This window comes from Syngnathus typhle, linkage group LG1 (assembly GCF_033458585.1).
Source record: "Syngnathus typhle isolate RoL2023-S1 ecotype Sweden linkage group LG1, RoL_Styp_1.0, whole genome shotgun sequence".
NCBI classification, from domain to species: Eukaryota; Metazoa; Chordata; class Actinopteri; order Syngnathiformes; family Syngnathidae; genus Syngnathus; species Syngnathus typhle.
This window is the reverse complement of record NC_083738.1, coordinates 23,800,388-23,814,663: the sequence shown is the minus strand read 5'-3', so window position 1 is coordinate 23,814,663 and position 14,276 is coordinate 23,800,388. Positions and strand designations below refer to the sequence as shown.

The 14,276-nt window shown below is 47.4% G+C and overlaps 4 protein-coding genes across 7 annotated transcripts; 2 read left to right on the top strand and 2 right to left on the bottom strand.

Moving 5' to 3' along the window:
* Positions 1–422: 422 nt before the first annotated feature.
* slc25a11 (solute carrier family 25 member 11) lies at positions 423–2,619 on the bottom strand. The gene is made up of 9 exons (XM_061294333.1): positions 2,437–2,619; positions 1,972–2,124; positions 1,785–1,902; positions 1,631–1,719; positions 1,336–1,426; positions 1,169–1,259; positions 993–1,092; positions 871–922; positions 423–779 (listed from the first exon to the last, which is right to left on the bottom strand). Exons 1-9 carry the CDS (start codon positions 2,499–2,501, stop codon positions 624–626), a joined length of 915 nt encoding a protein of 304 aa, XP_061150317.1. The 5' UTR covers positions 2,502–2,619; the 3' UTR covers positions 423–623.
* Positions 2,620–3,236: 617 nt separating this feature from the next.
* Positions 3,237–6,141, bottom strand: LOC133165225 (voltage-gated potassium channel subunit beta-2-like). Its single transcript, XM_061294704.1, has 14 exons — positions 5,722–6,141; positions 5,497–5,540; positions 5,389–5,426; positions 5,232–5,311; positions 5,121–5,165; positions 4,995–5,039; positions 4,890–4,933; positions 4,697–4,783; positions 4,537–4,622; positions 4,347–4,467; positions 4,191–4,285; positions 3,969–4,089; positions 3,798–3,886; positions 3,237–3,705 (listed from the first exon to the last, which is right to left on the bottom strand). The coding sequence occupies exons 1-14, from the start codon at positions 5,991–5,993 to the stop codon at positions 3,613–3,615; spliced, it is 1,260 nt and encodes a 419-aa protein (XP_061150688.1). The 5' UTR covers positions 5,994–6,141; the 3' UTR covers positions 3,237–3,612.
* Positions 6,142–7,659: 1,518 nt separating this feature from the next.
* trappc1 (trafficking protein particle complex subunit 1) lies at positions 7,660–9,590 on the top strand. 3 transcript variants are annotated; one of them, XM_061294637.1, is made up of 5 exons: positions 7,660–7,745; positions 8,125–8,223; positions 8,907–8,977; positions 9,167–9,263; positions 9,383–9,590. In XM_061294637.1, exons 2-5 carry the CDS (start codon positions 8,125–8,127, stop codon positions 9,509–9,511), a joined length of 396 nt encoding a protein of 131 aa, XP_061150621.1. In that variant the 5' UTR covers positions 7,660–7,745; the 3' UTR covers positions 9,512–9,590. The 3 variants fall into 3 exon arrangements, with proteins under 3 accessions (XP_061150621.1, XP_061150602.1, XP_061150611.1); XM_061294618.1 differs by having other exon boundaries at positions 7,663–7,745; positions 9,167–9,305; XM_061294627.1 differs by lacking the exon at positions 7,660–7,745 and adding an exon at positions 7,752–7,911 and having other exon boundaries at positions 9,167–9,305.
* Positions 9,591–10,073: 483 nt separating this feature from the next.
* LOC133164088 (7SK snRNA methylphosphate capping enzyme-like) lies at positions 10,074–14,274 on the top strand. Of its 2 annotated transcripts, XM_061294294.1 has the most exons (9): positions 10,074–10,192; positions 10,330–10,437; positions 10,830–11,138; positions 11,354–11,598; positions 11,758–12,028; positions 12,297–12,837; positions 12,910–13,122; positions 13,198–13,306; positions 13,371–14,274. In XM_061294294.1, the coding sequence occupies exons 3-9, from the start codon at positions 10,861–10,863 to the stop codon at positions 13,406–13,408; spliced, it is 1,695 nt and encodes a 564-aa protein (XP_061150278.1). In that variant the 5' UTR covers positions 10,074–10,192; positions 10,330–10,437; positions 10,830–10,860; the 3' UTR covers positions 13,409–14,274. The 2 variants fall into 2 exon arrangements, with proteins under 2 accessions (XP_061150278.1, XP_061150277.1); XM_061294293.1 differs by having other exon boundaries at positions 10,074–10,437.
* The last annotated feature ends 2 nt before the right edge of the window (positions 14,275–14,276 follow it).

The following is a 14,276-nucleotide window of genomic DNA, read 5'->3' as shown; positions in this document are numbered from 1 at the left end:
TTACTGTCTGTGTGCCCGTCTCCATTCTTGTGTGTGGGGGCATTGTCTCTCGCATTTTGTTTGTCTTTGTGTATCTCTGTAAATGTGTGTTTGTGAGTTTATTTTACTCTGTGTCTCCATGTTTGTGTGACAATGCGTTTCTCTGCATGTCTTGGATGTTGTCCGTTTTTTTCTATCTGTCTCCTTGTATGTCCAAATACGCATTGTATTTGTGTGTGTCTGTGTGAAGCCCAACTTTTGTTTTCCCCCTCTGTGTGTATGTGCCTCTGTTTGTATTAGTGCGTGTCTTCATGTTTGTGTTCCCTTGGTTTGTTGTCTGTTTCTTTGTCCGTCTGGAAGTTTCAAAGTATCTGTTTTTGTGCGTCCCTGTCTCTCTCTATGTGTGTATGGTTCTGTGTTTGCGACACCAACCAAGTCCAACCAACTGTCCCAAAGTTTTTAATGGGGCCCTGCTTATCATATTCAGCATCTGTGACCATGGTCACTCTTGCAAGTGACAGAAAGCTCTAATCCATGACCTAAATCCTCATTTGTTCCTTTCTTTTTACAAAAAGAATACAATTATAACACTTGTGAGTGTGTGTGCGCGCGCGTGTGTGTGCGTCCGTCTCTGTCCATGTGTGCTAGCGGTCTAGCACGTGGGTCTTGTACAGGCGGTTCATCTGCTCCAGGAAGATGAAGGTGAGCACGGTGTGCGGTCCGAGGCGAGCGTAGTACGGCGTGAAGCCTTTCCACAATGAGAAGAAGCCCTCCTTGCCCACCACGCGCACCAGCACCTCCTACAGGTCAGAGCACACCAGAGCTCACACCTGGGTTTGTTTCACCATTTGGGAAAGTTTTTGAATGTTTAATGGTGATCGATCATCTTACCAGTCCGTTTTTGTACTCGGGTTTGCCATCAATCATCCTCATATTCTGAATCCTATAAAAGACAATCAGGGAGGCAGTGAGAGGCGCGGCTCAGTCCAGCGACCACCGGGGGTCTCCCTCACCTTGTCTTCACTATGTCGACAGGCATGGACGCCGCCGTGGTGACCAGGCCGCTGATCATACTGGCGCAGAAATGACACAGGATGTCATCACCAAAGTAGCCTAAAAGGCACAAGAGGCAAGTGAGTGAACACAAGGTGGGACGAGTGTGAGTTTGTGTGCACGCTTGTGAGTTTACCCGAGTCTAGCAGCGCCTGTTTGGTCTGTGAGTAAGATGCCAGCTGGGCGGCGTTGACCACCACCGCCCGGGCCATGGTGGGAATGCACCCCTTTAAAAAAAAAAAAAAAAATGACTCTCGTGAGCCAGAACACGAAGACAAATGTTGCAAGCATGGAGGCGCTCACCCTCCACAGCGTAGTGACGCCCTCTTCGCGCATGATCCGAGCCAGGGCGTTAAACACGTTGGTGTAGCCTCGTCGCTGGTCAGCGGGAAGTCTGCACGCATGATGTCATTTGAGAGAATGCCACAATTGCGCAATCACACTCCATCCCCCGTGTTGCTGTGACATGTGAATGACGGAGTCGGGAAGTATGATTTAGTCACGCGTCAATGATGTAGTGGTCCCATATGAAAAACTAGCGACATATGATGACATCGTCGATGTAGTAGTGGCGGTGGTATGATAGCGTGACCCTCACCGCCCGTCGGCCGTCATCCGGATGAGAGCCACTTCGGCCGGCGTGCCCACAAACGCCCCTGTTGCGCCAGCTGTCATCCCGATCAGCGCCTGCAGGAGGCGCACAGGTTATTATATAAGAGTAGCTTTATTTGGTGGGAGAAGAGGGAGGACACCTTGAGGAAGAAGTTTGGCGGGCGACCATCGGCCGACGTCATCTTCTCGAACAAGATGGTATAGATGCCAAGTCGGGTGGTGGTGTAGGTGGCTTGGCGTAGCAAACCTGCAGACAGACTGAGACGGACACACATGCAGTGGGCATTAAGCCACTAGACAGGAGGGCGAAAGGTCATGGCGGCCTACCCAGTGTAGATGCCACCGATGCCCTCATTCTTCAAGATGGAGGCGAGTGCGTGGAAGCTGGTTTTATATTCTCGAGCCTTGGTGCCCTGACCACTCAGCTGCATGCGGTTCTTCACCAGGTCCAAGGGCTGCACGAACACTGTAGCGCCCATCCTATTTACCACACAGACATACATGCACGCACGCACGCACGCACGCAGGGACAGGCACACACAAGCACAAACACAAACAATAGCTGGACTTGTTCTTGTTTCAACATTATTGAGGCTTCATGCAGATAAAGTAACTAATGTACAGGTAGTTCTTTATTGCCCATAAAGATGGGTTTGGGTTGAAAAAACTATCAGTCAGACACGGAGAGTTCGAAGGTAATCGATAAACTGGGACTGGAGGCTGCTAGCTGGCTAAAGAGCCCGGTTGCTAGCTGTTAGCAGGCTAATCTGGTCAGCAAGCGGTGCAGCTTACCCGGCCAAGCCTCCGAAGAGGAACTTGATGGCCTTCGGAGACGTCTTGCTCTTCGGAGACGTCATGGTTGGCCCGCTCCGATTCCCGACTCCCTTCCTGTCTTTGTACCTGCCTGTGGGCCGGACAGTCACCTGCAGCAGCCGGGGCCAAGGTGACACTGAAGAGGCACGGCGGGTCACATGATGCGACGGGCCAATCAGCAGTTGTAGCCGAATGCTTCCGAACGCTTGTTCGGGCAGCGGACCAATCAGTAGCCTTACCATAATATCTCCGAACATGCTGTTACCTTCAATGTAGCTCGGAAATAAGAACTGTTCACTGACGTCAACGAAAAAAAAACACGTGAACGTTTAGTTCGAATCGAAGCTCGGTGATATTGGCAGAAACAGCCACAGAAGTTAAATTCAAATATTTAGTTTTAAGCTGTTTGGGATTTTTTTTTTTCGTTTGTAAAGTGAGTTGTTAACGTTCCATGTCGACGCTCATCGGTTGAGAACGCGAGGGGGGCTGCTAGTTCATGTTCGAGCAAAACCCTAATTCGACCGGTTCGTGAAGCCTAGAAAACACGATGTTTATTATTTCATTGTAACATAATTTAAGAGGTACCGTTGGTAAAAATAAAACTCTTAAGTGGCAAGTTCTAAATAGAAGATGCAATGCAATGCTCCCATCTTGCGGATAGTTGGAGTAAGTGTAACAACGAACATACGTAGAACTTACAAAAGGTACCCGCGTTCGTGTGTGTGAGTCCCCTGTGTACTGTCTGGGAAGTTTGTACAAAAGTTCATTCGACAATAACATAAACTAATTTATTTTATTTGTCAAATGGGAAATGTTAATTGACATCGGGGTCACTTTAAACCAGTGCTTCTCAAATAGTGGGGCGTGCCCCCCTTGGGGGGCGCGGTGCTATACCTGGGGGGGCGCGTGTGACCCTGGGGAACAGGCTTTTTTTTGGCAGTACTAGAATAAAGTGTAATTGCGCATCTTCACAGCAGGGGGCAGTGGCGCTCTCATTGTTACTTCTGTGACGTTTGCGACAGTGCAACATTTTACGACTTACAAGACAAGTTAGGATAGTCACGGTGGGGAGGGGGGGGCGCGAATAGTTTTCTTCTTGCTAGGGGGGGTGCGTAACAGAAAATAATTGAGAAGCACTGCTTTAAACACTGCTTCTTAGATCTTTGCCTCCTTTTTGGGCTTCCGGGGCTTGTTGCCTAGCAACTCGTCCATCTCTGCGATGAGGGCTGGAGTCAGCAGGGACATGACCTGTAAGACAGGGAATCGCTCCGAGTGTGATTACTTGGCCCTCGGTGATGCAGCCAGCGTCTGATTGCTTGCTTGTTTTGACCGCGGGTTACCTGGATGGAGCTGAGATTCTCCATCAGCTGCTCTGTGTTGGAGACGCCCAGTAGAACCGAACTGACGCCGTCACTGCGCAGACACCAGGCTGTCACACACAAAGTTGGACTTTTACTACGTCGCACTTACGTGCTGTTTATTTGCGTGTGCCTCTCCATGTGTGCTTGTACCGATTGCAAGCTGAGCGGGGGTGCACTCGAGCCTGTCCGCCAGCAGGTAGAGCTCCTTGACTTTACTCAACTGCTGCTTACCCTCGTCACTGCAGAGACGCTCTTTGAGCCACCCGTGACCCTGCACATGCATGTGCTCGAATGCTCACCATGGCAACAGACGCCTGTTTGAGACGATAAGACTGATAAATCATCGTGATGGTGGTTGTTTTGTATGCGCACCTTCATGGCCGCTCTAGAGCGTTGAGGAATGCCACCGTTGTATTTTCCTGTGAGCATTCCGCAGGCTAAAGGTGACCAAGTCATGGCCCCGACTCCTAAAATACGTCACATTAGCTGGGTGCGTGTGGGTCTCCGTAGGCGTGTGTGTTTTGATACCAATCTTGTGGTAGAGTTCTGGCAAGTGTAGTTCCACTTTGTCTCGCTGGAAGTAGTGATACTCGGCCTGCTCACACACCGGAGGAATTAGATTAAACTGTCGGGCGATGGAGTACGCTTCCTGTAAGACCGCACACACGCGAGACCTCCTTGTAGCACACAAAGGTTTCAAGGTCCAGATGGAGTTTACCATGATCTCCATCGCATTCCAGCGGGAGGTGCCCCAGTACATGGCCATGCCCTGGTTGATCACAAATGTCATAGCTCGCACCACCTCTGCGTAGACATAGATCTGTCTTAGTGTGCTAATGTTAGCATCATAGCATTAGCCGTCAAGTGCGCTACCGAACCCTCCATGGGCGAGTTGACGTCGTTTCTGTTGGCAAAGACGATGTCGACATAGTCCAGCTTCAGCCTGGCCAGAGAACCGCGCAGTCCTTAAACACACACAAACACGCGCACAGCCATATTTAACTTCTGCTGTGTCGCTTTCAATTCTTCAAAGGTTGTGTTTGTCTCTTAGGTGTGTGCGTGTGCTTCTACCTTCAATGATGTGTTTCCGCGACAGCCCCCGCTCCGTCTCGGCTCTGCAAAATGTCAACATCTGAGTTTGTCTAGTGGCTGTGTGGGGCCGTCTATCATACTCACTGTCCTCCCCAGTAGATTTTTGTGGTCACCACATAGCTGGACCGCCTGTTCAACAACAACAACAATCACAGCATCAACAACAAGGAGGACACGTGAGTCATTTCTTCATAATTATGCTCACTATACCTCCAGCTTTTCTTCTCCAGTATGTTTCCCAAAGTTGTCTCAGCCCTGGAATACACACATGGTTGCATGATTCCATCCCAGACACACACACACACCTGGTGTGTAATGTACCTGCCAGAGGCGTAGATCTCAGCCGTGTCAAACAAGTTGATGCCATTGTCGTATGCCAACGTCATTAGACTGTCTGCCATCTACGCACACACACACGCACACACACGTTCAAGGAGAACGTTTGTGAGGTGATGGCAAGAAATGCTCGCACTCACACCTCATCTGAGATCTGAGAGCCAAACGTGACCCACGTTCCTGTGAAGAGAAATAAGCATAGATGTCAGTGTATGTGTGTGCGTGTGTGTGTCTGTGTGTGTGTATTCACCGAGTCCCAAACAGGACACTCTGAGTCCAGTTTTTCCAAGATATCTGGAAAAAGACCAAACATTGTTAACATTGTGTCTTTGCCATTGGGAGAAATTAAGTGAATCTCAGAAAAGAAGCAAAGAATTCTTTAGTTCATCATTTCAGGGGAATATTTGATAAAAATTATTTGTGGCCATGACAGCCAACAGACCAAAGTGGAGGTGCTGTGGGTATGTTCATTCACCTGTAGGGCATGGCGCTGTCCTCCATGGTGACGTCACACTCCCTCATGTAGAGTTCCAGCCGCCGCCTCTCCATCACCTTCTTGGCCGCCTCCAGAATGTGAGACGCCAGCATCGATTCTTCTTTCTCCTTCACATCCTTCCTGCTGTCTGCTTTGTCCGCTTTGCCACAATGTCCTCTGGCAACCTTGGGCTTCTTAGTGAAACCATACAGCTCTTCCACAGAAAACTTGGCGCCTTTTCCCACCGTGGCTGGGGCCCGGCCTGCAAACATGGCTGGAAAAGGAGCGCTAACATTACCGCTAATATTGGTGACTGAAATGAGCTTCAAAATTAGTTTCTGCAGTTAGCTTTCAGAGTTGGAATGTAACTTCCAAAGTTCCTTTGAAATTTACATTCCAAATCTTTGTTCCTTTGAAAGTTAGCCTTAATGTTCGCTTCCTCAGTGTTACGTTGCTCTAATGTTACCATTCAATGTTAGATTCCGAAACTACCTTCTAACTTGACCTCTAATGTTAACTATCAAGGTTAGCTTCTAAACTTAGCTTTGATGCTAACTTTCACGTAATGTTAGTTTCTGAAGTTAGCTTCGTTAGCGCATACCTGACTTCTACTGGACTCTTTCGTCACGTCGCTAGCAACCATCGACCGACATTATATAAATGCTAGAAAACAACATGAGCGGACAATGCTGTAACTAACGATGCAAACGCAAGTGACAAACTAGTACATTTCACTACCTGGTTGTCCGTCCGTCCACCTTTGTCCACCCGCGGGTTCGCATGATTTTATACCAAGCCTTTGCACTAATCCGACCTATCACGGTTCGCATATCCTGATTAATAATAAAAAAAGCCAAAATAGTTGGGCCTGTGTACAGATGTCACACGTGGACACTTGCCCACTTTTTGATTTGATCATCCTAATCCTTACCCCCTCTCCCCATCATATGTGGTTACAGCTGTGGCGTCTGACGCCGGTAAAGCCAGACTAGCTCACAATCCATGATGACCTTGAATGGAGGACACATGATTTGGTTTCTCCTGTTTTGAGAGTCTTTCTGGTGCATTCATTGCGATTTTAACCTCTCAAAATATTTCTTGACACATGAGCTAAACCATGGGTCAGTTTTGCTCAGGCCATCAATCAGATTTCTATACCGTTTTTCCTTAAAGGGGTACATTTTTACCTCAAGTGATAAACAACTTTAAGCAGATTAGTGTCGAAAAAACAGCCTCTATTATCCAAACTCTTGATACACATGGGTGAATTTTGCTTAAGCCTTCCAACCATCCATTTTTTGTTGCTTGTCCTCAAGTCATTTGGAGCCAATTACAGTTTTCTTTGTGTACATCTGTGACTGATCACCACTACTCAATCACAGGCCACATACTATTGACAGGCAAGCATCGACACACATGGGCAATTTAGAGTCTTCAATTCATTTAATGCAAAGGTTGGATTCGCACCCAGAATCTTTCGGTTGCCCCTGCAACTCGGTTAGTTTTTCAAGCTGTCTTGTTAGGTTCATAAACGGGTCAATGACGTCACCAGGCCGCCCGTGAACGCTGTTTTGGTCGACAATGATCTGCCGCCACCTGCTGGACACTAGTAGAGCGACAACTCCGACGTTCGTACCAACGTGACTGAAATAGAGTCTCACTAAGCATTTTTTTTGTTTCATATCCTCCCGCAGTGATGGGGTAAAACCCAACAGTGACTTTCTGACGGTCGTTTTGGCTTAGAATTGTTTACTTCGCAAAGGCAACATCGTTTTGCCTCGAACAGGACCCCGGTATAGTTGCCCGTTGACGTCGCCTACGTCCACCACTCATGTAAAATAATTTATGTATCTTAGTTTCCCAACTTTGCACATACATATGATTCATTGGATAGTTTAGGTGATTAAACTTCGCTTTTTCAAAGTATATTATTTTTTTAATCACGAATAAGAAGCCAATATTCGAATCAGGCATATGAACAGGTCCCTCTGCATTTGAGGTCCTACGCGAAACATGAAAACAGGGTAAATACAGATTACATTTCTTGAATGTTCGCCCTGGTTTTCTTTTGATCACTTAGTTTCACTGTTACATTTCAAGCCATTGTATTCTAACATTACTGCCACGACGAGGCCGCACTAATGGGGGAATTGGCCGTTTAAATCACTAGATTTCGAGTGTACTCGGGTGGTAGGTTGGAATTGCATCTTGCATGTTAACCCTGTGCTTGTTTGGGGGCTTCTTCTCCCACATAAAAAAAAAACAAAGAAAAAACATTTGCTTGCTCGGCTGCAGTTTACCTACACACCCCTGAAAAGTGAAAGCACCATAGACAATGTATTCGAAATGAACATTTGATAGAATGGTGTTCTACTCATCGTTATTTTGCGGTGTGTTTTTCAGATGACAGTCCATAACCTGTACATATTCGACCGAAATGGAAAGTGCCTATATTACAACGAATGGAACCGAAAAAAGCAAGCTGGTATCTCAAAGGAGGAGGTAGAGTGCAACAACTATTTGTTTTGATCTTACGAGTTGTCCAATGTACGACTTTTTCTAAATTATAAAATCAGCAATATCGTGGCGGTTGTAAACTGTAAACTAAGTTTGAACATATTCCATGCATTCCATTACATGCAGACAGAACATACAGGGATATTTTCTTTATGTGCTGCCAAAAATAAAGTACAGCAGCTTGTATTATGGATTATTTGTATGTATTATACTGCCCCCTGGTGGGCAAAGCGTGCACACCATAAGAAATACTACAATGTTCATTGACCTGAAGCAAAAAAGCATGTAATTCAATTATTTGCAATCTATTTAATTGCTAACACGATGGTTTTTCTATAGTACCGTATTTTCCGCACCGTCTTGCTCCCGTGCTTTTTTTTTTTTTTTTACTGTAAGTCATGGCATGCATGCGCCCTATAATGCGGTCGGTCCTATGTGTGGATTAAGTACAGAAAAGCCCCCAGAATTGAGTCCGTATCTTTCAACCCGAAGCGCCTCATGGTGCGGAAAATACGGTACTAAGAGATGGTCCCAATCTTGGGGGTAGAATGAATTCATGGCATTTCTAATCATTCCAGTGGGGAAAAGTTGAGAGAGCGAGAGTTTGACAAATCAAATCCTGTTTTTAAGATGGAGTTAAAAAAGTAAAGTGACTGTCTTGCCTGCAGGAGTACAAGCTGATGTACGGCATGCTGTTTTCTATCCGCTCCTTCGTCAGTAAAATGTCTCCTTTGGACTCGTATCCTTTGGACTACATGGTCAGTCTGTCAGTCCGTTTGTCACCCATTTAATTTCTCAAGGTATTTGTCCTAGGGGTAAAGTTCCAGCTCAAAAAATGAACAACCTGGACATGAATGTTACAGCATGGCCCTTCTGTCTGTCAGTCGGATTGTCTGCGTCACGCTCATGTTCCTTAGCCCCTTTTCAGGAAGGAGGGCTTCCAGTCCTTTCAGACCAGCCGCTATCGTCTTCACTACTATGAAACGCCCAGTGGACTCAAGTTTGTCATGAACACCGATCTGTCCGTGAGCAATGCCCGAGATGCGCTGCTGCACATCTATAGCAATGTCAGTAAACGCGCCACACAAATCCGCTCCAACACCTCCACGTGAATGACGTGTGCGCCCACGTGCGTGTGTTTCAGCTGTACGTGGAGAACATAGTCAAGAACCCGACGTGTGTCCTGGGTAACACGTTGGACAGTGATCTCTTCAGCACACGACTGGATGCTTTCATCAGAGCTCTGCCATATTACAACCCACGCACCACTTGACACGTTTCTCATTTTGCGGGTTCCGATGGAGGCGGCTGGATGTTTGAGTCAAGCATTAAAGTGGTGCGACACTTGTGAACTTTGGGTCTTTTATTTGTATTATGCAAAATATGTATAATAATTATAATAGTATGAGACGTCTCCTACTTCATCTTATCCTTCCTTCATCATTTTTCTTGATGCTTGATTGATTTAAATAAAGGTGCTCTGCTCTATTCATACATTCTTGTTCTTTTCCTTCCATCCCTCCTCAATACTTTCTATCCTTCCTCCTGACAATCCTTCCTTTCATAGCATCCTTGTTTCCATTTACCCATCTTTCTTACCTTACTTTCATATATACTTGTTTCTTTCCGTCTTTGCTTACTTTCTTAAGTTAATTTAAGAATTGCTCAGCTACTTTTGGCCCACCGTTCACATTGGTTGTTTTTAGTCAGGCGTCGCTAGGGACATCCTTTCCCTCTGACTGGTGCGTTTGGGAGACGGACAGCCAGCCTGTTTTGTGATTGGTCATTACTGTCGTCAATCAGCCGTGCTGGCGTTCCCCCGCCCCCCCCCCCCCTACTCGGACTGGCCGTCTCACCAGTGCAAGAGACGATGCCAAACAGGTCGCGAGCGCTCATGCTAACTATGTCGTCTCGTCGAGGTACATTGGACACGAACTTAGACTCCAAACGCACGGTATGCAATGTTTGTACTCGTTGTGCTTCGCGGTGGAGTGAAGTTAGCACCGTGCTAGCCACTTCCTTTAAACTGTTAGTTAGAAGCTAACTGTCCGCCGGGCTTGGTCTGTGATTGGAGCATTCCCTTTCCGGTAGGCGGGACTAAGAAAAAGGCACTTTTCTATTTTTGCCTGTCACACACTTGGAGTGGACGCGAGGGTCTTTTGGCAACAACACGCTGGAGAAGGCGAGTCTTCAGACCAAGTAAGTTCCCCCCCCCCTCACAAATAATAGATCTTTGTACTTGCAACTAGCAGACATTTTTTTCTGACAGCATGTTGCATACAGAAGGCAAAGGTTGTAAACAGGGTGTGTGGAGACATGCACAGCTGTGTGGAGACATGCAAAGCTCCACAAATATTTAGTATAGTAGGTGTCCACTGTTATGACAGTGGGAACTGAATTTTAACTTTTATTTACAAAAGTTATACAGTAAAAAAAAATCTGAAGACAAACCAAAAAGCCTTTGCAAGTGTGCCAGAATTGATTTAGGAGTATTGGGTTTACACTAAAAATCAACAATCTTTGCAAAGGAATTTAACTTGAGAACTAGAATGCAGATGCCGAACTGTTGAACTTCTCATTACTTTGTCTAGCTGTTCTCCAGCAAGGAGCTAAAAGAGCTGGATGATGATGTCGGTGGACAAGTCCGAAAAGATCTCCATCGGCCATCAACCCCGAGCCCCGACAAACGGCAGCGGTCAAAGCACGCTGGCTGCGCCCGTTCAGCGCATCCCGAGGAAGCGCTACTCCGTGGGTGTCGCTTTCAAGGGTCCGGCCAAGCGCCGTCGCCGCGCCCGCAGTGAGAGTCATGTGGAGTCCCTGCTGCCTACTCACTTCCTGTTGGGCGGCAACATCTTTGACCCGCTCAACCTAAACTCACTGTTGGACGAAGACGTCAACAGGTGAGGAAGAGTCGAGAGACGGAGGAGAAAAAAGGCGACGCTGAAAGTCACACACACTTGCACCAATTAAAGCAGTTTATTTCGTGACATTATATGTATATCTTTTTGTAAAAATGCAGTAATGACATATTTGTTCTTGGGTACTTAACCACCATTGCACTATATATCCATTTTGTACTTTACCAGTAACATCCTTGTGTCTGACTCACCATCAGGGCCACCAATCAAACTACTCCAAAGTGTTCACCACTGCCGTCCCGTAGCACGGAGCCCGTGGACATACTGGTTCCTCGAGACATCACTGACCCTTTGAACTTGAAGGGAGAGGGAAAACCAGGTGGCAAGGCGGAAGGCGTCCTGTTCTCCCCCATCAAGTCCAGGAGGAGACACAGAAACCATCATTGCGGTGATAAGGAGGCAGCGACCCGTGCCATCTTTCCCTCCACAGATGGAATAACTGGTGCGACACACTGGCATGCATACAGTACAGCATGGGAGTGGAAAAACTAGCTACATAAAAAAAAAACATGTTTTCAATGCGGTCTCTATTGCTCATTTTCACTGTTGATACTTACGGCAAAAATAAACCCATGTACATAGTGAAGTTTTGTTGTGGCAGTTCCAGTATTGTCCAGGGAAGGCAGCGCAGGAGTGTCTCCTCTTCCTTGTGAACTCAACACGGCCATCACCTGTCGAGAGGACATTGCCCCACCCCCGATCCTTCCCAGAAGACACTCCCACCCTCCTCCGGCCGCCACGCGCAAATCCGGTGAACGGCGGCAGAGGGGTCGACGGCGGACCACCTCGGCAAGGTCGACGCGTGGCGTCGCCGACACGACAGAGGCGAGCCAGTTCCACACACCGCTGGCAGGAGGGCTCGGGCCCAACAGGTGAGTGCCCTGGTTACAAACATCAGATTGCAAACATCAGAATGTGGTTGGTGGAGAATTTTTGGTGGATTTTTCTGGTGATTTTGTAGAAGAGGACAAATGAAATAAAATTGTAGAACTTTGTCAAGTATTGGATATTTTTTTTGATCAATTAATTTCCGCCCACTATATCTAGTGGAGCCAACCTTCGACTCTTTCTGATTTGAAACGTTTCCAACTTTGACAAGGTTTTAATCGTCTGCTGGTCCACGCGCCTGTTGCTCTGCAGGTGCATACGCAAGCCCCCGGAGAAGAAGGACAAACACCGCTACCAGTATGGCAACCATTGCCGCTTCTATGGCTACCACGGTTTCTACGGCAATGGGTGGGAGGGGCGCGTGGGGCCGGTTGAGGACACGCGGCTGCGCTTGCTCCAAGCCGATTGGTTCCGAGACAAGAAGGTGCTGGACGTGGGCTGCGGCGCCGGTCACCTGACGCTCACCGTGGCCCGAGCCTTCAACCCCACACACATCCTGGGGGTGGAGCTGGATGGGCGACTGGTGCATGCTGCCAGGCAGAACATCAGGCACTTCCTGTCACATGACCTGGTGGAGGAGGAGCGGAAGAGAAGGTCTTCGCCCTCCCCAAGTAGAAAGGCAGCCAAAAAGGAGGAGAAGAAGCAAGAGGTCCTCAAGGAGGACGAAGCTGTGCGTCTCATGGCCTTCCCGCTGTCTCTGAGGGTGAGTCGCGGTCCTCTGGCCGCCCCCCCTCTCCTCCACGCCACTCCCCCACCCCCACGAAGGTTTCCCAACAACATCTCCTTCATCCAGGTGAGTGTTGCGCGCCACTTCCTGTTTGTGACTTCCTCAGAAGTTTACGCCTATTTGTGGCTCCTACCACAGGGGGACTATGTGTCAGAACAAGAGGTCTGGCCCGGAAAGGGCCAGTATGACATTATCATGTGTATGTGCGTGACAAAGTGGGTGCAACTGCAAGCCGGCGATGGAGGCGTGGTCCGACTCTTCCGACGAGCCTATCAGAGCCTGTCGCCAGGCGGATTGTTTATCCTCGAGCCGCAGCCGTGGCGACGCTACGGCCGCAGCAAGAAAGCCTCGGTAGTACGACACGCATACACACTAATTGAGTTTCACTGTATGGCTTGATTGACTGGGACTGGTGTTGTCTCCTAGGCAACCACATACCATCGCTACAGGAGTTTAAAATTGAGACCAGAGCACTTCACCTCCTACTTGATGGACAATGTCGGTTTCAGCTCCTATAGGCTCCTCACACACAACGGTACCACAGGAACACTCACACACACACTGGCACAAGCACACACTGATTTGAAGTTTGTTTCCAGGTGAGAAACAGCCCATTTACCTGTTCCACAAGAAGTGACATGCTGACTTGAGCTCGTGATTGGACAATGCATCGCAGACAGGAAGTGACGCTCATTTGTTTGTGTGGTGCTAAGATGGAACGTTTTCCCGTCATCTATTCGGGGGGCGGGGGAGCTGTTGTTTTTTTTTACGGCTGCCCTCATTATGGTCGCGGGTGAGCAGGATCCTATCCCAGCTGACTGTGTTCGAGATGGTGGAAATTCATCAGAGCTTAGCTTCCGATTTCTCTGGAGTAAGTCAACTGAACTTGAGGTGACAGGACGTTGTGTTTTTAAGGTCAAATTGTCAATGTACAGGTTCTCCGTGTTTTGCTTGTAGGCTTTTACGCCGTCGGTTTATAACAAAGCATTTTTTAATCCTCAACTGTGAAAGGAAAGCCATAGTTTAGATTGAGGCCTGGCTAGAATCGATTTGATCAAAAGAACGTCGGAATAATTTCAAAAATATTTCAAGAATGAATGAGCTTTTTCTAATCCCTAAAACACGCATTCAAGTGGCAAAAAAAAAAAAATGTGCAAGAAAGCATCAGCTGATAAATTTATCTTTAGATGCAGGTCATCGTTGTTCTTTAGTTTTGCTGGAAGTGATGACTTCAAAATCCCACATGTCGCACACTAAACATCATTTACGGGCTCATGAGAAATGATTATTACTGTGTTTAATCGTCAGAACTCCAGTCGATAACGATGAATCGTTGAATCGGTCAGCCCCGATAATATTTCTTTTGTTTTATGTAAATATGAGCAGAGAGTTTACACAGAAGACAATGAACTGAAGAAAACTGAGGGAAACCACAACTCATTCACCGTTCTGCCCGCACTGCCTGATCATTCAAATAAATCAATACATTTGACTTGCATTTCATC

Excerpts from the sequence above, each read along its gene's own strand:
- LOC133165225 (XM_061294704.1), bottom strand. The coding sequence starts at position 5,993 with ATGTTTGCAGGCCGGGCCCCAGCCACGGTGGGAAAAGGCGCCAAGTTT. Across the intron at positions 5,040-5,120 it reads CTGGAGAAGAAAAGCTGGAG|GCGGTCCAGCTATGTGGTGA; the intron begins GTATAGTGAGCA and ends GTTGTTGAACAG. Across the intron at positions 4,468-4,536 it reads GGAATGCGATGGAGATCATG|GAAGCGTACTCCATCGCCCG; the intron begins GTAAACTCCATC and ends GCGGTCTTACAG.
- slc25a11 (XM_061294333.1), bottom strand. The coding sequence starts at position 2,501 with ATGACGTCTCCGAAGAGCAAGACGTCTCCGAAGGCCATCAAGTTCCTC. Across the intron at positions 1,903-1,971 it reads ATCGGTGGCATCTACACTGG|TCTGTCTGCAGGTTTGCTAC; the intron begins GTAGGCCGCCAT and ends TGTCCGTCTCAG. Across the intron at positions 1,260-1,335 it reads GCGTCACTACGCTGTGGAGG|GGGTGCATTCCCACCATGGC; the intron begins GTGAGCGCCTCC and ends TTTTTTTTAAAG.
- LOC133164088 (XM_061294294.1), top strand. The coding sequence starts at position 10,861 with ATGATGATGTCGGTGGACAAGTCCGAAAAGATCTCCATCGGCCATCAA. Across the intron at positions 12,838-12,909 it reads ACAACATCTCCTTCATCCAG|GGGGACTATGTGTCAGAACA; the intron begins GTGAGTGTTGCG and ends CTCCTACCACAG. Across the intron at positions 13,307-13,370 it reads TAGGCTCCTCACACACAACG|GTGAGAAACAGCCCATTTAC; the intron begins GTACCACAGGAA and ends GTTTGTTTCCAG.
- trappc1 (XM_061294618.1), top strand. The coding sequence starts at position 8,125 with ATGACAGTCCATAACCTGTACATATTCGACCGAAATGGAAAGTGCCTA. Across the intron at positions 8,224-8,906 it reads CTGGTATCTCAAAGGAGGAG|GAGTACAAGCTGATGTACGG; the intron begins GTAGAGTGCAAC and ends TCTTGCCTGCAG. Across the intron at positions 8,978-9,166 it reads AAAATGTCTCCTTTGGACTC|GAAGGAGGGCTTCCAGTCCT; the intron begins GTATCCTTTGGA and ends GCCCCTTTTCAG.